General features: G+C 44.7%; 1 protein-coding gene across 1 annotated transcript; it reads left to right on the top strand.

The window, feature by feature from the left end:
* The first annotated feature begins 1,176 nt into the window (after positions 1-1,176).
* sema4ab (sema domain, immunoglobulin domain (Ig), transmembrane domain (TM) and short cytoplasmic domain, (semaphorin) 4Ab) lies at positions 1,177-19,973 on the top strand. The gene is made up of 15 exons (XM_085446352.1): positions 1,177-1,295; positions 1,838-2,004; positions 3,533-3,693; positions 4,781-4,840; positions 5,319-5,417; positions 5,603-5,696; positions 8,569-8,691; positions 8,966-9,093; positions 9,697-9,878; positions 10,711-10,855; positions 15,415-15,604; positions 15,767-15,882; positions 16,658-16,821; positions 17,416-17,510; positions 17,807-19,973. The coding sequence occupies exons 2-15, from the start codon at positions 1,908-1,910 to the stop codon at positions 18,622-18,624; spliced, it is 2,472 nt and encodes an 823-aa protein (XP_085302478.1). The 5' UTR covers positions 1,177-1,295; positions 1,838-1,907; the 3' UTR covers positions 18,625-19,973.
* Positions 19,974-24,216: the final 4,243 nt, after the last annotated feature.

Raw genomic sequence — 24,216 nt, 5'->3', positions numbered from 1 at the left:
CACTCAGAGCAGCACACATCAGCTGATCACAGCCTGCACACTAAAGACATCTCAATAGAAATGATTGTGCTCATCTGACTCATTTCCCTGTTTAGAGACAAAGTTGTTCTCTACAACAGGACATAGCCATTATTTATTTATTTATTTCCTTCTTTTTCTCTGCTCGTGTTCTACAAGCTAAGTCCACTTATTAGACTTGTTGGTATTCCCCGTGTACTGACATTATTTTGTTACTAGAATAATATTTTAGCCTTCTTACTTTGAGTACTTTTCAGAGCATGTACTTTTTCACTTTTACTTGTGTAAAAAAGTTGAATCTGACCATCCTGCAGCTGGACTAAACATCACAGCTGTCCTACAAACCAGTTTCCTGTCAGGATTTTGCTTTTTTGTTTGTTTTGTGTGTTTACTTATTTCTTCCTGGAAAGATAAAAAATATCACTCATCTAAACGATATGAGATGGAAACCTGTTGGTCATTAGTCAAGTAGTCAAACCCACACCAAGGTGTCCACATATTATTTCTAAAGGCCTTGTTAAAGAGGAGGCCATGCTGTATACACCAGGGGTCTTAAAGTCACAGCCCAGGGCCCACCTGCGGCCTACTCACACTGATGTGAGGAGATATAATGCAGCCTTAAAGTGACTTTTTTGTTTGTTGTTGAGTGAAATGTTAAAATAAGTTCTTCAAATGATTGAATATGAAGGCAACATGAGCAGAGGCACAAACATGAGAGGGTGTGTTAGTTCACTGACAGACTCACAAACTAATGCACACACTTATGTCTGCACTTCGGTTTTGTTAAATATGAACACAATGACAGCAGAAGTGCTGCCACGTGTGCACAGGCAGAGAGGACCAATGAGTTTATTTGGTAGTTCAATGAAAGGCTTCAGTTAGTTAAGAGGGAGGAAAATGCAGTTTTATCTTATTATGCAATATTTGATATTTAAAAAACAACTACATTTTCAGAAATGTTTCTTTGTTTGTTGGTTTGTTTGTTTGTACTACTTGAACACTAACGTGGCCCACAGCGCATTTGGTTTGAGACCCCTGGTACACGCAGCTTGAACCTGGGGCCTGAGGAGGGCCTGTTGCTCGGACGTTGTAATGAGTACGGCCGCCCTGCAGGTGGAGGCCGGGCTTCCTAGATCTGCGAATGGGAGGAGGCATTGTTGTTATAGTAAAGGCTGAACCACGGTCAGCGTTTTCTCCTCGCGTTACTGATCCGCGAGTGTTGGACAGAATATTGGTGGTTTGGGAGCGATGGAAGGAAAACGGGGAGGAAAGGAAACGTAAGCTGACTTTTCTGTCTTTGTGTTGTCGCTCTGTAAGTTTTTCTAAGATAGAGTTATTTAGCACACAAGAAACTGTCGTCATTGCATCGTTACTCCACGTAAAACGCCCCAGCAGTAATCTGTAAACTCTGCGGGCTGTGCTGGCGGAGCCGTCCGCGTGCATGTGTCGCGTTACAAGGTCGAGCTCATCTTCAGGTTCGTGTTTTTTAAATCAGCGACATCTCCACACTGTGGAAACGTCGAGGCGCTGCCTGAGCTGTGACTCTTCATCACAGCAAGAAACAAAGACACAGCTGAACAAACAAAACGCAGCGACGGACCCATGTTCCTCCTCATGTTCTCCTCATGTTCTCCTCATGTTCCTCCTCATGTTCCTCCTCATGTTCTCCTCATAGGTGATATCTCTGATTTCTAAACCTGTAGCTTTGATGCTTAGGCATATAAACATTAACGGAGTTACACAAACTCACCGTTGAAACAACACAAATCAATGCATTTGATTAGAGGACTGGACGGTAACGTGTGTGCATGTGTCTCAGATGGAGTGATGGACAGCAGAGTATGTGAACTTCAGTGTAAACGAGGCCAGACTCCATTATTCCTGCTGTGATGGAGATCCCCATCCTGCTGCCACTCGCCCTGGCCTTGCTGGGGTTTCTGTGCCCATGTGTGACAACACTGACTCCCAGAGTCTCCTTCCCCATGGGTGAGTGAAGCCTTTGAAACATCACGTGCATTTTTACCCCCTTTATCATGTTGGGTCATTTAAATGTATTAGGGATAGAACAAAGCACAGCGATGTGTTTGTTCTCTCACGTCTTTCATATACGAAATCGATTCTTGTGCACAGATATTGTGCTGAAACCTCATGAATTTAAAAAAAGGGCAAAATCATGTTAATCAAATTAACTGGGACACAAATGTAGTTGACAGTTATCATGTTAGATGGAGTACTGTGAGATTGTACACTTCAGTGTCTGATTATAATGCAAGTACAGGGCACTGTTTCAGTGCTTGTTTCACATGTAAGTAAAAAAAGAGGTTGAAATTCTGGAAGATGCATAAAAAATAACAGCAATAGTATCCGTGCACAACCACTTTCGGATCTCTTCAGAGATGTTCGGTCAGGTTCTGGTTGGGCTACCCAAGAACATCGACACAGTGAAGCCGCTCCTTTGTTATCTTGGCTGTGTTTCAGTACCTCTGGAGCAGGTTATCATCAAGGATGTCTCTGACCCTGACTAGTCCCCTAGTTCCTGATGGTGCATGATGCAGCCCCCACCGTGCTTCACTGTAGGGATGGTAGGGGCCAGGTGCTAAGCAGTGCCTCCAGAGTATCCTCCACATATGGTGCTTGGTATCTAGACCACAGAGTTAGATCTTTGTCTCATCAGATCAGAGAATTTAGTTTTTCATGGTCTGAAAGTCCCTCAGGTGACTTTTCCACCTGGCCGTACAGGCCTGATTGGTGGAGTGGTGCAGAGATGGTCATTCTGGAAGTTTCTCTTTTCTCCACAAACCAACAGTGGAGTTCTGTCAGAGTGACTTTGAACTTCTTGATCATCTGCCTTACAACGGCCCTTTGACTCCAAGCGCTGGTTCCAAACTTCTTCCTGAGGCCTCTGTGCTTATTGGGACCTTCAATGCTGCAGAAATGTTTCCTCTCCCCAGATCTGTGTCTTGGTTTAATCCTGTCTCCGAGGTCGGCACACAGTTGGTTGGACTTCACGGCTTGGTTTGTGCTCTGACATGCACTGTCAATTATGGGGCCTTAGACAGGTGTGGCATCCAATCAGCTGGATTTATCACCAGTCACGTGACACTTCACAGATTATCAGTGGAAACAGAATTGAGCTGACCTCAAGTTTGAGTGTCGTAGCAAAGGCTGTGAACACGTATGTACGTTATATTTTTTTACATTTCAACCTTGTTTCACTTTGTCATTATGGACTATTGTGTTTAAGCTTTGAGGTAAAATGAATCAGGTTATAATGAAATGTGGATTCTTTTTGTGTGCACTGTGAATTGTGTGTTTAGTGTTGAATAAGTGACTAGATAGCGTGGTCACAATATTTTCTGTGACATAATAAATAGAGACGTTTCGCAGACACCGAGTTCTTCGACATCTAAGCAGTTAACACTCTGTAGCCGGTTATATCTGGATCCTTTTAGTTATCTGTGGATATTTAATCCTAACATGCTTTGTCCTGATACAAACTGCTGTTTGATAACAGATAGTCCTGGGAGACGTCTCATCCGCTTCAACAGCCACGATGTCAGCAACACCACCACGCTGCTGCTCAGTGAGGATGGGGACATATTATATGTTGGAGCCCGGGACTCTGTGTTAGCACTGAATGTTAGCCACAAGGACAGCATCATACTGAGGAACAAGGTAGGGGCTGACTGTTGACAGATGCACACTTATGCATATTGACATAAAGTCACTTGAGATTATGCAAATGCAGATCAGATGGTCTCTGTTAGGAATTAGACTGTGAGGCTCTAAACAGACGTCCATGTGACTATCAATTGTTTATGACGGCCCGACTGCAGAGACAGTGAAACAACCATGTCTGTGCCCTGCTGGTGGACTTCAAAGAAGCCTAACAAGAAGGACTACTTGGCTGTCAAGTCTTCAGCTTCCTGTGTCTGCGACACAGTACAATCACTGCTTCACCATCACCTGTACTTTTTTAAATTTAAAGAACTCAAAAGAAAAACAGCACATTTTTTATTAAACTATTCTAAAGTATTTTTGCAAAACATTGCAGGCAGAGTCTCTGTTGCCAAGTTAAAATATATTGAAATATTTATTGTGTTTAAAGCATGAAATACTGGCTCAAAGATAGACGAGGAACCTGGCGCTTCATCCTTGTAGCCTGCACACCACAGCCTGCTTCTATTTTCATTCATTTTTTTTCACACTTGACATTCAGACAGTAGTTTGAGAATTAGATCAGGACCTTTTCCACGTCTCCTTTCTCGTGTACTCCTATGTTAGCTAAGCTTGCCACATCTTGGCACAATCCGATAATCCAGTCTGTGGACTAGAGAGTACGTCCAGTATGACTAGTTTGACGTTTGTGTACTCGTATGTACCTCACACATTCAGTGTCACAGTTTGCAATAATCACACAGTAAAAAAGTGAAAGCATTTTTAACTGTTCCTGTTTGATGTGCTATTTAAGTCAGGAGACCACGATGCAGAAACCAGTATTTTATGTAGAAGCAGGCAGCTTTTTAAAATCGCTAAATGAATTTCTAAAGGTCCTTCTAAACATTCGGACAAACACAAACTGGGTTAAATCCTTTGTGACTGTAAAACTTGTAGTGCCTGCTTTTGGTGTATTTTAAAAAAAATGCAGTCTCGAAAAGAAATGTGTTCTGGCCCGTGCTGTGATCTTTCACATCACGATCTTTACACAAACCTGCGGCTGTGGTTAATGTGAAGAACTTGATGAACTCTCCTCTTCTCTCAGCTGGACTGGACTCCTTCACATGAAGACCTTGAGCAGTGCTCCATGAAGGGAAAGAAAATGGTAAGTGTTCTGTTTGAATGTATGAACAAATGCTTTGAACCTGTTAAATTACAAATATACAAACCAAACGAGACAAAGGTGCCAATAATGTTCCAGCCCATATGGAAAAGATAGATATAGATATATATAAGATATATATAAATCTTATAAAGTTTTTATCTGTCTTGTATGAAACTTGTATGAAAAGCATACAAGAGTGAAAACACATATAAGATCCCTTGAAAAATTATATAATGAAACTTGTATGTTTTGTATACTTACTAAAAAAAAAAAAATGAAAGTACTGAGAAAGTGGCCACTTTCATGAGTAAATCATATGTTTTTACTATTTCTTTTCCATATGGGAGCTGGCAGTTACAGTCCCTTTTGATGTAACATGAGAATGTTTGAAGTTGAACCAACAGGTCCTGGTTTAGACAAACCGTTAACAGTTTTACATGAGCTGGTTTTGTTGAAATGTTAAACTTTGTGTTTCCAGGCTGACTGTCCCAATTTCATACGTGTGCTGCAGTTCCTGAACACCAGCCACATCTATGCCTGTGGAACGTTCGCCTTCAGTCCACGCTGCACCTACATCGTAAGGCATTTAAGTTGTTAGTTTGTTTAACACTGTGACAGTGTTACAGTGTTACTCACTGTTTAGTGATTGTAGCATAAACTTGATACAAAAAAGCTTGAATTTCCCTTTTTGTGTGTTTGTAGAAATGGTCCATTTAGCATTCACTTCAGTAGCAGCTTGACTTTTTCTCCTTGTCTTCCCAGAACACTGACACATTAACAATGAGCCTCAAGCCTGATGAAGGGAGAGGTCGATGCCCCTATGACCCTTATCAACGCAATACGGCTCTCGTTGTAGGTGAGGAAATGATGCCACAGCATGACTGGATTATTACAACTCTATTTTGGTGTCTCCCAGTGATCCCTGTCCTGTCCCTGTCCCAATCATCCCTGTCCCAATCATCCCTGTCCCAGTTATCCCTGTCCCAGTTATCCCTGTCCCAGTCGTCCCTGTCCCAGTCGTCCCTGTCCCAGTCGTCCCTGTCCTGTCCCTGTCCCAGTCGTCCCTGTCCTGTCCCTGTCCCAGTCGTCCCTGTCCTGTCCCAATCATCCCTGTCCCAATCATCCCTGTCCTGTCCCTGTCCCAGTTATCCCTGTCCTGTCCCTGTCATCCCTGTCCCAATCATCCCTGTCCCAATCGTCCCTGTCCTGTCCCTGTCCCAGTTATCCCTGTCCCAGTTATCCCTGTCCCAATCGTCCCTGTCCTGTCCCTGTCCCAATCATCCCTGTCCCAGTTATCCCTGTCCCAGTCGTCCCTGTCCCAGTCGTCCCTGTCCCAGTCGTCCCTGTCCCAGTCGTCCCTGTCCTGTCCCTGTCCCAATCATCCCTGTCCCAGTCGTCCCTGTCCCAGTCGTCCCTGTCCCAGTCGTCCCTGTCCCAGTCGTCCCTGTCCTGTCCCTGTCCCAATCATCCCTGTCCTGTCCCTGTCCCAATCATCTCTGTCCCAATCATCTCTGTCCCAATCATCTCTGTCCCAATCATCCCTGTCCCAGTTATCCCTGTCCTGTCTCTGGCTGGTGGAAAATGCAGGATTGCACAGCTGCAGGATTTATTGGGGAATTCACAGCATGAAGCACTTTTGATGACTTCAAACACGAGCAGTTTTGAAGTTAACCTGGGTAGTAATGGTTCTTGCAGAGCTTATTACCTTCAGGCTGCAGCTGTGCAGTGTTTGCTGTGACCACCTTTATCCTTCATCAGAGCCTGAACTCGGTTCAACACAGTATGAACTTTGTTATGTTTCTTGTTATTTCTTTAATCGCTCTCAGGAATAGTTATCCATGTTCTTGGAGGACATTTCAAACCTCTTATTTGAATGTTACCCCAACCTGTAAATGCCTTTTTTTCGATTAGCGAAGGCTAATCCACGATGATGGGTGTGCTTTTACTGCATTATCAGCCGGTTTGGGATCTTTGTGTTGCTGAACATGAAGCCATTACCAATCAGAATCTTTCCATTAGTAGATTTTTGATCATTGTTTTAAAGATAAAAGGCCTTATTTTATCTTTTACCTTGAAGAAGGTCGGAGTTCCAAAGTAAGGTGATATTTAGAATGTGCATGTCTCAGTACAATGGCAGTAAGAAACACTGCTTTAAATGGCTTCATATATCATCATTATCACTTTGACCTGCAGATCAGTCTGTTGACCTTGAGGAGGTCAGAGGTCAAATGTGACATGACATTTTAAATCTTTATCAAATACTTTCTGCATGTTGATTGCGCACGCCACACATGCAAGTTATAGCGCGACCAATAAATCAGCTTGGTGAACGTAAGACGGTGGATTATTGACATGATTCTACTGTGTAAAGTGGAATCACGTTGAGTCCACTGAGAACTTTCATCGTGTTTACAGACAGTGTGTATGCACACAACCATGCTGCCAACAGTGTGTATGCACACAACCATGCTGCCAACAGTGTGTATGCACACAACCATGCTGCCAACAGTGTGTATGCACACAACCATGCTGCCAGCAGTGTGTATGCACACAACCATGCTGCCAACAGTGTGTATGCACACAACCATGCTGCCAGCAGTGTGTATGCACACAACCATGCTGCCAACAGTGTGTATGCACACAACCATGCTGCCAACAGTGTGTATGCACACAACCGTGCTGCCAGCAGTGTGTATGCACACAACCGTGCTGCCAACAGTGTGTATGCACACAACCGTGCTGCCAGCAGTGTGTATGCACACAACCGTGCTGCCAGCAGTGTGTATGCACACAACCGTGCTGCCAGCAGTGTGTATGCACACAACCGTGCTGCCAGCAGTGTGTATGCACACAACCGTGCTGCCAGCAGTGTGTATGCACACAAACGTGCTGCCAACAGTGTGTATGCACACAACCGTGCTGCCAGCAGTGTGTATGCACACAAACGTGCTGCCAACAGTGTGTATGCACACAAACGTGCTGCCAACAGTGTGTATGCACACAAACATGCTGCCAACAGTGTGTATGCACACAACCATGCTGCCAGCAGTGTGTATGCACACAAACATGCTGCCAGCAGTGTGTATGCACACAACCATGCTGCCAGCAGTGTGTATGCACACAACCATGCTGCCAGCAGTGTGTATGCACACAAACATGCTGCCAGCAGTGTGTATGCACACAAACATGCTGCCAACAGTGTGTATGCACACAAACATGCTGCCAACAGTGTGTATGCACACAACCATGCTGCCAGCAGTGTGTATGCACACAACCATGCTGCCAGCAGTGTGTATGCACACAACCATGCTGCCAACAGTGTGTATGCACACAAACATGCTGCCAGCAGTGTGTATGCACACAAACATGCTGCCAACAGTGTGTATGCACACAAACATGCTGCCAACAGTGTGTATGCACACAAACATGCTGCCAACAGTGTGTATGCACACAACCATGCTGCCAGCAGTGTGTATGCACACAACCATGCTGCCAGCAGTGTGTATGCACACAACCATGCTGCCAACAGTGTGTATGCACACAACCATGCTGCCAACAGTGTGTATGCACACAACCATGCTGCCAGCAGTGTGTATGCACACAAACATGCTGCCAGCAGTGTGTATGCACACAACCATGCTGCCAGCAGCCACAAAGATGGTCGAATATATTTTCATTGTGTCGCTGTTGCTCGTCAGTATGATGTTAGATGTTGTCATGTGTCTCAGATGGAGAGCTTTATACTGGCACTGTGGCAGACTACAGGGGGAACCGGCCAGTCATCTCAAGGCACCTCAGCGAGGGCAAGCGTGTCGACCTGAAGCTGGATGACACATTAGGATGGTTGGAGGGTGAGTGCAGCGAGTTCTTCCCCAACCTCAGATATTTGAATTTCTTTAATATTAGATACGTTTATGGCGTCTTAGATCAGTATCAATCCATTTGTTTGCTGGCACATCTTGTCTGTTACCTGTTATGTGGTGGGAATCACAAACATTGTAATAAGTGTTTCTTATTTCTGTTTAATTCTTGAAAATGTACTTGGATTTCCAGCTTTACCATGTCTTTCACACATTGTTTCCAGTAACTTACATTTCTGCTTATGTTACCTTCTGTTTGCCATAGATCCAACTTTCATCAGTTCCACATTTATTCCAGATGAAGAGAAAATTTATTTCTTCTTCACTGAAGTGGGCAGAGAGTATGACTTCATCGACAAGTTCATCGTCTCCCGCGTCTCTCAGATCTGTGTGGTAAGTGGGAACGATGGTGTCTACGAACCGTCCAAAGAGATTCTGCAAAGATTTAGCAGTGCTCTGATATTTGGAATTTTCTCCCAGGAACAAACAAACTTCACGAGCAGACCAAACCCGTCACGCAAACACTAATAGTCCTCATTCAGACACAGGAAACAGACAGCCAGTCACATGTGTGTCCAAGGCTACAGATGCAGTTATAGCATAACAAACCTTAAAATGCACTGAATGTTATGTGTTTATGAAATACAATGGGTGAATGTGCCTGCAAAGCCCTTTTAGTGGTCAGTAAGGCTGAATGTCACCATCACAGGCTGTAATAACAACTTTGTCTCTTTTGATCTTCTCAACATGAACTGGAGTGATGTCAGTATTTAAGAAATCCCCCTGTAAGGTAACTTCTTAGTGCGTCTGACGGTGCAGGGGAACTTAGTCAGCAAGGTGAAGCTGAATTTGTGACTCCACCCACATGACTGGATGACATCTCCAAGATTTCTACCTGTCAGGATTGTTATTCATAATTCTGTCAAAGGGCTGTAACTCTGACCTTTCTGTAATATTATGTACATGATAACATCACAGTGTTCTCTCATTTGTCAGAGTGATGTTGGAGGTCAGCGGACCCTGCAGCGACGCTGGACCACGTTCGCAAAAGCTCAGCTGCTTTGCCAAGCTGACCATGAGCTGCCCTATAATGTGCTCCAGGACATAGACACCCTCCTGCCTGCAGAGGGCGCTCCTGTGGATGACATACTCTTTTATGGCATATTCACCTCTCAGTGGTGAGTGATGATGTCTCCTGAAAAAAATCACCATGTTTCCATTAATACAAACTTGCTGTTGAGATTGAGAAGCACAGTTTTCAGATCTTTGACCTACTGTGTAGGTGAAGCATGCGTAGATTTGATCTTTGGGGCATTTAGAAAACTGCAGTGATGTATCCATGCCATCTGACCGGGGAAGCATTCAAATCTGAGGGATGTGCTCTTCTGTACCAGTCAAGGAAGGCTCTCGTCATGCTCACGAGTCCTCCAGGCAGTCTTTCTGTGGCCTTCAGGGGCGAATTGAGGGTTGATATAACCAGGGCTGCACATAAGTGGTCCGCAGGTGTCAAAATAAAAGACGCGCACCAGATAAGAAGTTGCAACGCACGTAAGATTTTCTGGAGGAGGACAGACATTTGTTTAGAACTCTTAAAGATGTCGAAGAAGCTCCTTTAAGCAGTTACTTTGGTGTCCCTCCACCTCCAAAGAATAGCAGAAGGAGTCCGAACCACAAAAGAAGCATGTATTCTCGGAAAAGTGGTTGCAGGAGGTGAGCTGGCTTCAAACAAATGATGAACGCACAGAGATGTGGTGCAGAATGTGCCGTGAAAATCCCACTCTAGTGGACAAAAACACTGCTTTTGATATGTACGCAAACGCGCGCTGCAACTTCTTATCTGGTGCTCGTCTTTTATTTTGACACTTATGTGCACCCGTGGACATAGAATACAACAGAGAAGAAATACAATTTAAAGGACGCACATTTAAGAATGAAACAAGTTGCTTGCCGTAGTTCCATGTTTCTGATTCTTCGTCACTGTATTCTTAATGTTTGTTTTTGATTAACCAGGTCTGTCAACTCTGGGCGATCAGCAGTGTGTTCCTTCCGCCTCACTGACATCAAATCGGTCTTTTCTGGTAACTACAAAGTCCTGAACCGGGACACATTACAGTGGAGTGCACGGGTTCAAGAGAAGGTCGCAAATCCAGGCGAGGTAAATGGTTACTTATGAAAACTTATTTAGAGTAAAGTCTCCATGAACCAGCGGGTGTACGTGCACACACGCTGCCTTCATGTGCAAAAACTAATTACATATTCACAGCTGTGAGAAACTTTAATTCTCAGATGTAAAAGTTTCACGATTATTTGTCGTCTTCTTCCACGTCATTACTGCCGTCTGGTCCTTCCTGCTTTCTCACTACTTCCTACTTCTGCTCTTGGTACCAAGTTCACACTTTCACAGTTAGCTTAGCATTCTTTATACAGATGTGGATAAAATTATTAGCATGAAATTTCAAGTTTTTGTCAAAATTTTGACAAAACAGAACAAAGGATTTCCAACATAGCATTTCTAAGCATGCTAGTTTTCTTTAGAAAGCATAAATTATATATATTTATTCACAATAATAGAATTATCTGAGAAAGTGTTTTTTCCAGGGTCAGTATAAATTATCCCTGAATAACAAACCAGGTTGTGCAATGATGTGCTTTAACTCTTTAAAGCTGAAAGCTTATAAAATTAAGTTAAAACTGAGGTTCCAGTGTCTCGTGTGTCACAGAGAAAGCAGCAGCCGAAAACCAAATCAAATCTGTTTACATGAGAAAAATGATTTTTGATGCTCACAAAGCAGGAGATGGATACTCAAAGTTATCGCAGCGTTTCCGAGTTGTTCTACTGAGATGTATCATCGAGAAATGTAATGAGAGCCGAACAGGACAGAACAACTGTTGCAGAAGTGAAAGATTTTAAGAAAACGCTGCCACAACACGAGTGAATGACTTGGCCGAGTTGGGAATCGGAGTCTCAAAGAAGATGATCACTTGACTCCTGCACAGGAACTTACGACCTCAAACCAGACTCAGCCTGGAGCAGGATTAGGGGAAGTGCGTGCTTTGGTCAGATGACATTAAACTACAGCTCTTTGAGATGCTTCTTATTTTTGGATTTATGAAGAAGAAGGATATGTGACCATTTTAAACCTCAAGCACTCGGCAGCAGAAACTGGGTCATCGTTTGTCTTCCAACATGACAACAACTAAAACGTACGTCTCTCCTGGTGAACGTTATCGACTGACCTGCACAAAGCTCCGACTCGGATCTCGCTGAAAATCTGTGGGTGAACTGAAGAGAAGAGTCCATGCCATCAAACCTGGAGGAGCTACAACAAACGACTGCAGCCTGATATACAGCAAAAAGTGAAGAATAGCATCGGGGAGCTAATAATGTTAACCTCAGTATTTATTGGTTTTTTGGAAAGAAAAAAAAAGTTTGGATGAAGTTATTTGGAAAGTTGTGTCAAAAATTCCTTTCTCTGTTTAGTAACACCGGGGAAATTCAGTTTACCAAAGTAAATGATATTTTTTCTAAATGCATCTGATAACGACTGTGTTGAGTCTGTTCCTTCCCATTCCCTACAAGGCCACCTGGGTTGGCTGGAAGACTGTTTACTTAGCCTGGCAGGGCAAGGACACTGTCTCAGCTGAACTATGGACACGCACACACATACATATACTGATACTGATAAGCACTCACCGACGCATCACCCTCCCTACCCCGGATCCAACGCCACCTCCAACGCTTACCTCCCCTCTGATCTGGACATCGGGTCAGTTGGAGGCGCAGTCCTGTATCTCCCCCTCCTGCAGGAGGGGGAGATACAGGAGAGGTGGAGGAAGATCTCAGCCTGGGTGTTTATTGTCTTATGTAGTCTGGAAGATGAGTGGATGGTGGGGTGGGTGCAGTTTTCTCTGTGGTGGGGTTGGGTGGACTGTCCCGGGCTCTGTGGGGCCGGGAGGCGCTGCTGCACTGGGCCCCGGTCTGGATGGGCCTGGGCCCCCTTTCCCTGGCGGGTCGCAGAGTATGGGGGTGCCTACTGGGGTCAGCGGGGGAGCTGGCCCCAGGGAGGGGTCACTTGCCCCTCCCTTCCTTCCCTCCCCATCTCCAGCTGCCTCCCTCTTCCCGCTCCACCACAACCACCCACACATGCAGGACCTTGGAGTAGGGGTATGTCACCAGGGTGCAGAGGAGGCTACCCCCCCCCCCCCCCCTCTGTCCCCTTCTGGCTGCCTCTGCCTCAATTTTATCTCACAACTTAGACATTCACATTACTCACACCCTCATTACACATACATGTAGGATCTTGGGGGTGGGCACGATACACGGACTCCAAAAGACCATCAGGGTGTACACCCCACCCCTGGCATCGTTGCCCACCTCTCAATGTTAAATACACGTAGACATTGAGGGCTAGCAGGAGGGACCATGCGCTTACCTGCTGCTCTCTGGCAGGTAGCTCCATGCCCTCCTGGGTTTTAAATGCACCTTAGAACACACATGCATCAACACTACAATGAGCGGGTGGAGGGAGGTTTGGAGTCTTCTCTCACCCCCGTTCTCTGCGACCTGCTGGAGCGGGGGGGCTAGGAGGAGGAGTTGGCCGTCCGACTGCGGTCTGGAGTGTGGGGCCTCCCTGCTGCTGCGGAGTCGGGGTGGTCTGCCTCCCCCCACCGCAGGGAAAAGGGTAACACCACCTGGGTCTGGGTGCAGTTCCCCCCTCCAGGGGCAAGGGTACCTAGACCCGGTTCATAGAGTACGCTTGGGGAGTGTGATTGTGTGTACAGCGTCTCTTTATGTCTGTCTCCACGTTGGTTGAGTGTGGAGTAAGTGCATATGAGAGCATGAGGGTGGGAATGGATGTTTGTATCTGTGTGTGCCTGTATGTCTGTGTCTATATGTCAGGTTGGGTATCAGACGCCACCTCTCTGGGGACATCTCAGGCCCTCCAAGGTTTGGAGGCCTATCTCCACCCACCACCACTTCCCCTGCCAGTGGCGGACTCCCTCAGACATCGGTGCGTTGGTGGTTCTTTGTGTCCGGGGATGGGCGTCCGGGTACACACCGGCTCACTCCTTGGCGGCCGCTTATCGGGGCCTGGAGCCTGGGGCTCGCTCGGGCCCCTTCGGAGGTGGGGTGCCCCCGGCCTCTCGGCCTGGGGCTCGGTCACTCAGGCGCAGCTGGCTGCCGGCGGAGCTCACGGGCGCGTCACTGCAACCCCCCCTGGCTTCTGCTCCGCGGCTGCTGAGTGAGCCCTCATCTGGGACTCTCCTCAGCTCTTTCTGGGACAGTGGCGCGGCTGCCCCTCTGGTCTTCCTTGGTCTCTTGTGTTCTGGGGGCCTCTGGATGTCTGGAGTTTTGATCTCCTCCATACCTGCTTCATGCCCTGGAGGACGGGGCTGTGGCCCCCCCACACCCTCTAGCAGATCATTACATGAAGGAACCTTTTAAAAAAACAAAAAACAAGCGCGTCCATGCTCACAGGTGTACACACGGGTGATCACACCCACAAACTACACCTTTTTTGGCTCCTACCTCAAAGCACACTGTGTTCTGTTGATCTTATGTGCTGCACAATAATGTTTAATATTTAGTATTTACTGTCATATTCCCATATATCATTGTGATGTTGTTTATTCTATTACTCTTGTTCTCTTCTGCTTGTTTTCTTTTTTCTTTCTCAGCAGGTGATCCAGGTGATTGATATATGCATTTTCTTTCTTTTTCTTTTTTCTGCTCATTCTGTTGGTTTTTGGTTTTTGCCCTTCTCCCCCGTCCCTCTTCTCAGCTGTTTCTCTTTCCCTCTTTCTTTCCCCCAGTCAAGTCTGTCCCGTATTCAGTAAGTGAAAATAAAATAAACAATAAAAGGTGAATCAAATGGACCATTACGGCAAGGCTGGGATGGTCAATTTGGTAAAGTAAATCCGTTGGGCATCTTTCTTTGCCTTTAGACAACAATTCTGATGCAAAAGAGCCAAACGGGACAGGCAAAAAAAAAAAAAAAAAAAAGTTGGAGGCGCAGTCGAAAGATTGCAGCGGTCCCAGATCAGATGTCCACACTGGAACTCTTTCCCATGTTGCTGTCTGTGTTTATTGTGCTGTGGTGTGTTGATACCTGTGCATTCCTGTATTATCCTTCTGTGTTACACATTTCAATGTTTTTTTCCTCGCTACCTGGCCTGACCTGTCTCCCCAATGTGATGTTTGTATTGTATGTATGGTCGGCAAGGTCTGTCATCTCGGTTGTGGGCAAAAGACCTGCAGCTGACAAATAAAGGCTATCTCATCATCATCTCTCATCATCATCTCTCATCATCATCTCTCATCTCACCCAGATTTTAACATATTTCCTTTTCCATACTTTCATATTTCAACACACCCACTAATGTGTTCAGAATATTGTAAACTTATTAACATCGACACTGTAGTCCTTATTATAAATGTTTTCTTAAAAATTCTTTAAATGCTCTACTTCACATTTCAAAGCGCTGTTCAGATTTGAAACATGTAACTATGGGCAACATAACAGTGGGCAGGGTGAAGTGGACGAGACCCACAGGCTGAGGTGTAACCTAAATACGTTAGAGCGTTGAGTGAGTGAGCAGGGAGCAGTTTCGCTGATGGCACGCTCTCTGCTGCTCATAATGTGCGATTAAAAAAGTGCCGCACAAATGGAAATGAATACAAAAATAATTAGTTTGTGTCAACTTTTGTGTTAGTGTGGCCTGCACAACGCCTCAGACAATGCCCTGCGCTTTGTCAAAGAGAACTTCCTGGCAGATGACAGTGTGCGAGCAGTTGGAAGGAACCTGACCATGGTGTCTGCTGAAAACACCTACAGCCACCTGACTGTCCAGAGGGTCCAGGCAGCCAACGGCAAACACTACACTGTCCTGTTTCTGCTTACAGGTAGGACTGCAGGCAGAGCAGTAAAATACACAACTAACACATTTCAAAGGCTGAACTCTTCCACGACTACCAGGCTGACACCTCACAGTACAGGTTATATCCTCTCAGCACTTCTTCTTGAATAGTTTTATGTTATTAATGATTTCTTTTCTGATGTTTCAGAGTCTGGTTACTTGCATAAAGCAGTGCTGCTACTCAGAGGGGCCCATATCATCGAGGAGATTCAGGTCTTTGAGCAGCCTCAGCCTGTCAGGAGCCTGAAGCTCTCCATACCCAAGGTGCACGCTGCTGCTGACGTTTGGTGGTTCAGTTCCATTTAGGTTTTTAGACTATTGGAGGCAATGGAGACAAAGACGTGGCAATGACCATAGAGAGTTCCTGTGTGCTGCTTTGAGGGTTAATTATTTATGTATTATTATTTAGCTCCAAGCTACACTGCTAAATAAAATAAAGGAACACGTAGGAAACCCATCTCAAGGTCATGCTGGACGTTCATACTGATATGGACCGACGGACACGTCAGGGACAAAAGGATGTCACATTGTTGGATGCAAATGAATTCAAAGACACACTGAAACTAATGATATGGCAGACTGGTCCATTTTGCCCAGATTCCATTGCAGCAACTCAAAGTAGTGCTCAGTCCTTTGTATGTTCCCCATGTGCCTTCTATGCCTGACAGCATCAGGGGAATCTCCCAGTGAGACAGCAGGTAGCGTCGTGGGGAATCACCTCTCTGAGCTCAGGGACAGTCGGAGGTGCAAACTGGCAGCATCGAATGGGACGTGACATAATGTCCCAGAGGTTTACCGTGCACTCGGTTCAGTTATCTATTATTTTTATGAACATGCTGGAGTCCTTAACTGATCAATTTGCAAGTCTGGGTAAAAAGTAGACTTGATCTCTGTGTTGTTCCAGATGTTCTGCAGGTAAACCGTTTGAACTCAGTTTTGCAAACTAGATAAAGTTTCTCCATCACAGTGAAGCAGGATGATGTCATTGCGACAGAGTACTATACAGACATGTCTGAAGGCTTATTCTGTCCCACTGCAGGGAGTGATTTATATCGGCACGTCGGAGGGCGTCGTGAAGGTCCCGACAGCTAACTGTTCTTTTTACTGGACCTGTGCTCAGTGTGTTCTGGCCCGAGATCCCTTCTGTGGTTGGGATCCTGCCAGTAGGGTCTGTGTGATGGTCTCTACAACAAACACTAACCTGTGAGTAACACTACATTTTTATTATGATTAATACGTTCAGCACACACGATCTGCTCACATATTTTATTATGAAACACAAGGTTGCACAATGAAACTACATCAGCTGAGGAAGGAGTCGGTAATACCAAACTGTGCAAAGCTAGTCAGCTTTTATTCTTGACCTTGTAGCTTTTGAGCCGGTAGCACAGCTTTGTTTAAATGAATCATTTACAGGCGCGACCACACATCTGGATACTCCAGGTGGGATTATACAACATCCATGTAGGAATTTCCTCCCTCTCGGTCAATGTTTAATGGTCTTGTTCTTATCTACTTGGCACCTTTCTATTCTTCCTGAGCACTCAAAGCGCTCCGTGCAACTTTTTCCTCTGTGAAAGTGTGTTGTAACATTCACACACATCATACTTGGGTTTGTACCTTGCCCAAGGATATTTGGCAGATTGAAGCAGCCAGGGATCAAACCACCAACCTTCCAATTAATAGATGACTGCTTTGTGAATTTCATGTTTTTACTTCTGGTTTGAGGATTGGTCATCAGTGGGGAATCTGTGAAACCTAGTGCCCACCTTCTCTGTTAATGGTTTCCCTCCTCAGAGCCCAGGACATAGAAAGAGGAAACGCTGAAGAGGCATGCAGCAGTGTTTCATTAAATCACAAGAGCAGATTTGGTCCAAACAAACTGCCTGCGGGTGAGTATAACATCTTTTTAATATCTATTTTAGTCTGAAGATTAAATGGAGGAGAAAAGTCTAAAAGGAATGAAATAAATCATGAAAAGTCACACGTCTGAGGTTTTGTGTGGGCTGTGAGTCAAACATATAAAACATGAATTTGCTTTGTTTAACTTTTACTTTTCTAATTTAGACATGATTGTGTGAAGTTCAGATTTTTCCAATAGATTCTTGTTTAGAAGCACGGTCATTGTTCTTAGTTTCTGTGATATCCAAACACCTGTTTCTGATGCAAACTATAATCTGTATGTCAGCCTCGTGTCCTCCAGGCGAGCTGGTGTCTGTGTCTCTGAACGAAGTCGTGCGGCTGCAGTGTCCTGCTGCATCACGACTGTCTCAGCAGCTCTGGGAGCGTCCCAACAGTCGGCTGTCCTCAGACTTGTATCTGAACTTGGAGGATGGGAGTCTGAGCTTTGTGGCCACCCCTGCCACACTGGGCCACTACCTCTGCCTCTCCACTGAAAATGGCTACCAACAGACTATGGCCATCTATCATGTCAAGCAGAAGACCAGCCCTCTGTCTCAAACTCCAACCAGCTACACCCAGCCTCGGACAAATGCCATACCCACAACACAATCTATGGCCAAGCCGGGATCTGGACTCCACATATCTGTAGGAACAGAAACGCACCAAGGAGAGTCTAAGACAACGCCATCCAACAGGAACACTCAAGTCACCACCAGACAGCTGGGCAAAAACCTGACCTCATGGACAAAGCAGCCTCGACAGAGAGAATTAGAGCTCCGGGATGGGGAAGCGCTGCTGGCCGCCCAAGCCCCATGCTATTTAAAGGAGCTGGTAATTGTGTCACTTTTGCTAGTGCTGTCCCTCAGTTTGTTAATCACCATATTTCTGTTTGTCATCACACAGCGCTGCAACCACAGAACAGCCCCACAAGCAGCAACCATAGACTCTGACAGAAGGACCCCTGTAGAGCAGGAGGCCCGAAGGGCGAATGTGTTTCTGAGCAAAAGGAATGAACAAGGACAGCAAAGTGGACATGGCAGCGAGTTGGTTTGTAACGCTGCGCTTTCAGGTTCTAATGGACATTTGCCTAACACCCCCATCTAAACAGAGGTACAGTGTTACAGATGAAAAAAGTCACGTGGCACTCAAAGACTCCTGATCTATGGGAAGTCTTTGGCAACAGGAGGAAAAGGATTTAAAACTTTATTTGAAGGGCGAGGAAGTAACACAAACCATTTTAAAGTGGTTTTCATGGGATTTGACTTATTATTCTATACATGCAGTTTTAATGTCCTGGTGTACATTGAAATTACAGCTCAGTTTAGGTCACAAATAAGGTCCCATATGCAACTGAAAGTGGCTGCTGAGGGGGGCCATCCCAATCGGTAAGATCTGTGATCGTACTAATAAATCAAAGAACTGTGCGTGGGATCACTTTTCTCAACAGCCATTTACTGGCAGCATTTGTGAGTATTGTTGTGGTGGAATAAGAGGCGTGGGGAAATGAATGTCTCACAAATATAAAGCTTCAACCGTTACACCTAAGTGCCAGACCCTTCCTCGAACCCTCAAACAGGCCTTTGAAGGGTTGTGAAAAATGTCTTCCACAGTGTCATTGCTGTGATCTCACATAGCCGGACAACAACACACAACAACACACAACAAGACTGTAAAATTACACAATTGCGCCTGTTCTGCACAGCTACATTTGGAACAGGCGCAATTGCTGTATAACCGTGTGTGTTGTAACTGCCCAGTCTTTTTCACAGCTCGAACTGGTGTATTGATGGAGATCAAACATTTGTCACACTTGGTACTGGACCCGCTGAGGTCCCAGTTCTGATAACTGACTTGTCTGTAACACTTTCACTGCTGATTGCCTGAAGCTGACACGCTTTTGTGTGGAAATAACTGGAATAAAGTTTGCACACGATTCTAAAAAGACGAATTTAGCAGCTGTTTCTGGCAGCCGTAGCTTTGGTGGTCAGTAATTGTGTTCTCCTAAACTGTAACATTTAGGTATTTGTAAGTAGTGGTGACAAAAACCTGGTTAAAATCTCTCTGAATAGGAGCACTGATCCAATGAAAAGCATAACTGTTGATTAGCTGTGACGTGTTGGTTCTGAATGTTCTGGTTGGTCGTCATATTATAGCTGGTTATGTTCTGACTATTCTGTTCTCTCTTGATAGCTTCATTTGGTAAAAGGTACAGTTCTGTCCAATGCAGCTGCTTCTTTAAATATTTTTATAGATTAGTCAAATGCAACACCAGTAACTGCCACAGTCGGCCAGTTGTACAGTTGTATGCACCTTTTAGAACAAGAAATCATTTGTTTCCATATATTACATTTTGATCAAAATGTGTAAGGATCAGAAAATGTATCCAAAGATGTGTGTGTGTGTGTGTGTGTGCGCGTGTGTGTGTGTGTGTGTGTGTGTGTGTGTGTGTGTGTGTGTGCACGCATGTGTGCGTGCGTGCGTGTGCGTGTTCACATAACTTTGTAGCACATGGTCAGGGTGAGTCAGCCAAGTTTCTTTTCTTGTGTGACAAAACAAAGTGAATGTGCCTTTGCTACATGTTATGTGACGATCCTGTGGAGCTGTTTGTACTTCTCACCATTTGGACATGTCAATAAAAAAATCATCCACAACTGTAATAAAGACTCAACATATTTATATTCACTTCAATAAACAGTTTCTGAAATGTTATAAAATATATAAAAAACCATCACATTTTGTTTTATGTCTTCTCAATTTTTTAACGACTTGGAAATCCGTCTGCTCTGCCATCGTCCTCTCAGGACGCTTTTGTACAGCACTCAATGAACTTCTGTTAAAACCTAAGTAAACTACACAATTCACTAATAAAACCACCTTTCGCAGCATTAACTTGAACTTGAAGTCTTTCACGTTGCTGTGGAGGAATTTTGTCCCACTGCTTTACAGGGTTCCTTCGGTTCATTCATCCATAGTGTCTTTAAGGTCCTGCCACAGCATGTCATTCAGATTGGTTTGCTTGTATATTTACTGTTGTGCTTGGGATCATTGTCCTGCTGCGTGATCCAATTTAGGTAAAGCTTTAGCTTCTCAGAAAGATGGACTCACATTTGGTTTAGAATGCTTTAGTATATAGAGAAGGTGCCCAGGTCCTTTGGCAGCCCTCCACCATCATGTGTGACACTTGGTGAGAGATGTTTGTGCTGAAATGCTGTTTGGTTCTCACCACACGTGATGCTGTACATTAATGATAAACATCTCCACTTAGTTCTTTGGACAAACAGGAAGTAAACTGGTTTGTTTAGATCCAACTTTTCAAACCTAAGCTGTGCTGGCATATTCTTGGTTTGGTCACGTTTTCTTCAACAAACTTTGAGTTTCTCTCCCGACTGTTTCCATCCTGCTGTGTCTGAGCCAACTGACTGACATGTTTCATTTCCACGTTCATAAAGCTGCTATTGAACCTCACAGCAGAAGGAATTGGTTTATTTTTATTAACACTTTATTACCAATTTAAGATTATTGTAGCACCGTTTTTCTCTCGATGCCCAATGGTTTGTCAGAATTGCTCTGAAGCAGATGGGAAGTCTTTTTCGACGGCCTCTCCAAACTCACATGCTGGAATTCTTGTTTCAACCACCACCTGGGCTGCATTTCGCTTGGCCTGCTGATACGTGTCAGCTGCTTCTGAGAGGCTACCCCTCTGCCAGGGGGTTCCCAGCACACCCCATGTTTAGGTGTGCTAAGCCTGTCCTGCATCCTCCCCTGCCGTGTCCCCCCTTCCTTACCAAAGAGGTGATGTTGTATGTCTCAATAGCAGGGATTGGTCCATCAGTGCTCTTCCTTTAACCGCAATCAGACACACGATGCACCCAACCCTAACACCACCTCCTGCTGGTGGTGGGCCTACAGTGACCATGCAGCTTCTGCAGGCTGCACCTGGCCAGGCCCCATGGGCTAAAGCCAGAGGGCCAGGCACTCTCCATTGCACTCCCTCCCCAGGCCTGGCTCCAGGTAGGACCCCGGTAACCCTTTCCCAAGCAGGGACACAGGTAAGTAAGTAAAGTGTATTTACATACACCGACCTGAAGACAGAAAAGCTCATGAAGTTTTGTTACTCGGGGGAGTCCATTGAATCACTCATTGTCTGCCCCATCACCCAGGACCTATTTGTCTTGGGAGACCCTCGTCAACATAGCCTCTGAGATCATGGGGCACATAAACCCTTCTACCTAAATAAGTTAGCAATTCCCGAAGGAAAAAGTGGCGTTTTACTCACATGGGGTATAGTGGGGGTGGGGTACTGCTGACATCAACTGGGGACATTGTTGGGCAGTGGAAGAAGTGTTTTGAGGACCTCTTCACCACTAACACGTCTTCTGTAGAGGAGAAACAGTCTGAGGATGAGGAGAACAACTTGCTCATCTGTAGGGACGAGGTCACTAAGGCTGTTAATCTTCCTCTTGTGTTCCCCTTGTTGCATAGATCATGGTAATAGTCCTGGCACTAAACAGTGTATACTATATTTCTCTGAGTGTGCTGGGGACCCCGTGCTTGGGGTGGACCAGTTTGGTTGTTTGAAAGCCACAGATGCGTCTCAGCTGTTCTGATTCTCCTGACATATATAAGGCATCACTACGGGTTTTCTCTTAGGCAGCGGTTGTCCTTCTCTCCTGGATCGGCTGGAGCTTTCAGTCCAGCTGGGATAACCACATTTACTCAGGGCCTTCTTGATGTTCTTCTGCCTCCCTGGCTGCTGTGTCTGTGGGGATGATGTTCGCTCTGTGTTGTAGCGTCCTGATGACACCCAGTTTGTGCTCCAATGGATGGCAACCTGATCCGTATGCACTGGTTTACGGTACACGTCGACTTTAAATGTCCCCCATTACTGACGGGAATTTCACAGGCTATCCTCCATGGTGAACTTGATGTGTTTGTCCACTGAGATAATGTGATCAGGGGATTTCGGTACATCCTGAGATTTGATTAAAATGTCTTAAGGAGTGGAAAAGTTATTTTGAATTTAATGGCAGGAATATGGCAGACAGAGCCATGTTTACCAATGTAAGCACTTTGGTGTACCTTCGGTTTTAAATGTGCTATATAAGTAAAGTTGTATTGTAACGTGTGTCATCTTCTCTTCTTCAGCAGCTTATAAACATCTGGAAACTGAAGAGCCCAGTTGCTGGACTTTGTTGTAGAATGTGAGAACTTGTAGAATAAAACTTGAGAATGTGTCGTTTTTAATTTACAGTTACAGAAAAAAGTATGAAAGTACTGAGGAAGACTCTTTGAAGGAAACTTACCATGGCTCCCTGTGGTTGTCAGTCCAGCATGACCTCTTGGTCTTCTGCCTTCTGATTGGCTGACCTCCACTTCTCCAGTTCCTTGAACGTCCCCATTGTTCTGAGTACTGGACAGTCAGAGTGCTGTCACACGAGTAATTCTTATGTTGGCAAAGAGAAAGTACCACTTATAAGCAATTCCGATCATTAACGAGAAGTTAATGGCCTTGTAAAGTTAAAAGGCACTGTAGACCCTTCAGCACGACCCTTTAAAAAAAGTGAGTGTATATATACATGTTTGAGTTTGTATGCATAATTTGGACCCTGTTCGAATTAAAGAAAGTCTAAAATCAATTCAAACTTGTGCACACATTTCCTGTTTTTTAATGTCATTAATAATGTATGCTGTACAATCTTTCCACCCTGGAAAAAAAAAAAACACAAGAAACAAAGAAATCACTAAGTAGATTTTTTTTGTTTGAAGTTTTAAATCAGCAAACAAATTTTACTATCAGACAAAACAAATTTCCCAAGTGTGGGACTAATAAAGGTTATCTTATCTTATCTTATCTTATCTTATAACCCAGGTAAGTACAAAAGGCAGTTTTAAAATTTCATTTATTTCATTTATTAACGGGAAAAGCTGCACGTGCCTTGGTATAAAAAAGTGATTGACCCCTGAACTTAATAACTGGTTGAGCCACTGTTGGCAGTCACAGCAGCACAGGAACAGAGCAGGAGGGAGGAGACAGCCAGGAGCACCAGCAAGAGACAGCATCGACACTTTAGAAAGGTACAGTAAAGAAAATAAGTGACACCAAGAAAAGAAGTAAAATCTTTAACCATTTCAATTATATTAACAATACAAAGGCAGAGTGTAGAGTCTGCAAGAAAAGGATATCATACAGAGCCAGCTCCACATACAGCCTGCACAGCAGCCTGAGAACTGTCCACCCATCAGTGCAATGGGAAGATAAAACACAGTTGAGTGGGTTATTAATGAAGGTGCCAGTGTGTCTACTGCAACTGCTGCTGCTTCACCTACAGCATCATGCAGTACACCACCACAAGCGCCTAAACAACCCAGAGCTCTATGAGACGGTTTTTGCAGAAGTCTGTGACCCAGCAAGACAGAACTCAAGTCATGAAGAGTTGGCAAAAATGACTGCACTTAATTTCCAACCATTTTCAGTTGTGGATGATAAAGTTTTCAGGAAGTTTATTCATGCACTAAATCTTATTTTATATTGTTGTTGATAATAAATTAATTAAAGCAACAAAACAACCTGAAGTGCCGCTTGGGAGCCGAAAGAGCCGGCTCTTTTTAGTGAGTCGAGCCGAAAGAGTATGTTCTCTAAAAAGAGCCGGAAATCCCATCACTGCATCACAAAATATTTTTCTCAGAATTGTTTGG

This window comes from Copadichromis virginalis, linkage group LG22, assembly GCF_057382275.1.
Source record: "Copadichromis virginalis isolate Kocher_CV1m ecotype Utaka linkage group LG22, C_Virginalis_male_GT1.1, whole genome shotgun sequence".
NCBI lineage: Eukaryota > Metazoa > Chordata > Actinopteri > Cichliformes > Cichlidae > Copadichromis > Copadichromis virginalis.
Note: the sequence above shows the minus strand (reverse complement) of the source record. Positions and strands in the feature narration are given on the sequence as shown.

What these genes read in the sequence shown, in the direction of transcription:
- sema4ab (XM_085446352.1), top strand. Translation starts at nt 1,908, where the DNA reads ATGGAGATCCCCATCCTGCTGCCACTCGCCCTGGCCTTGCTGGGGTTT. An exon ending in GTCCACGCTGCACCTACATC is followed by an intron (nt 5,418 to 5,602) that starts GTAAGGCATTTA and finishes TTGTCTTCCCAG; the next exon opens with AACACTGACACATTAACAAT. An exon ending in AGGTCGCAAATCCAGGCGAG is followed by an intron (nt 10,856 to 15,414) that starts GTAAATGGTTAC and finishes CTTTTGTGTTAG; the next exon opens with TGTGGCCTGCACAACGCCTC.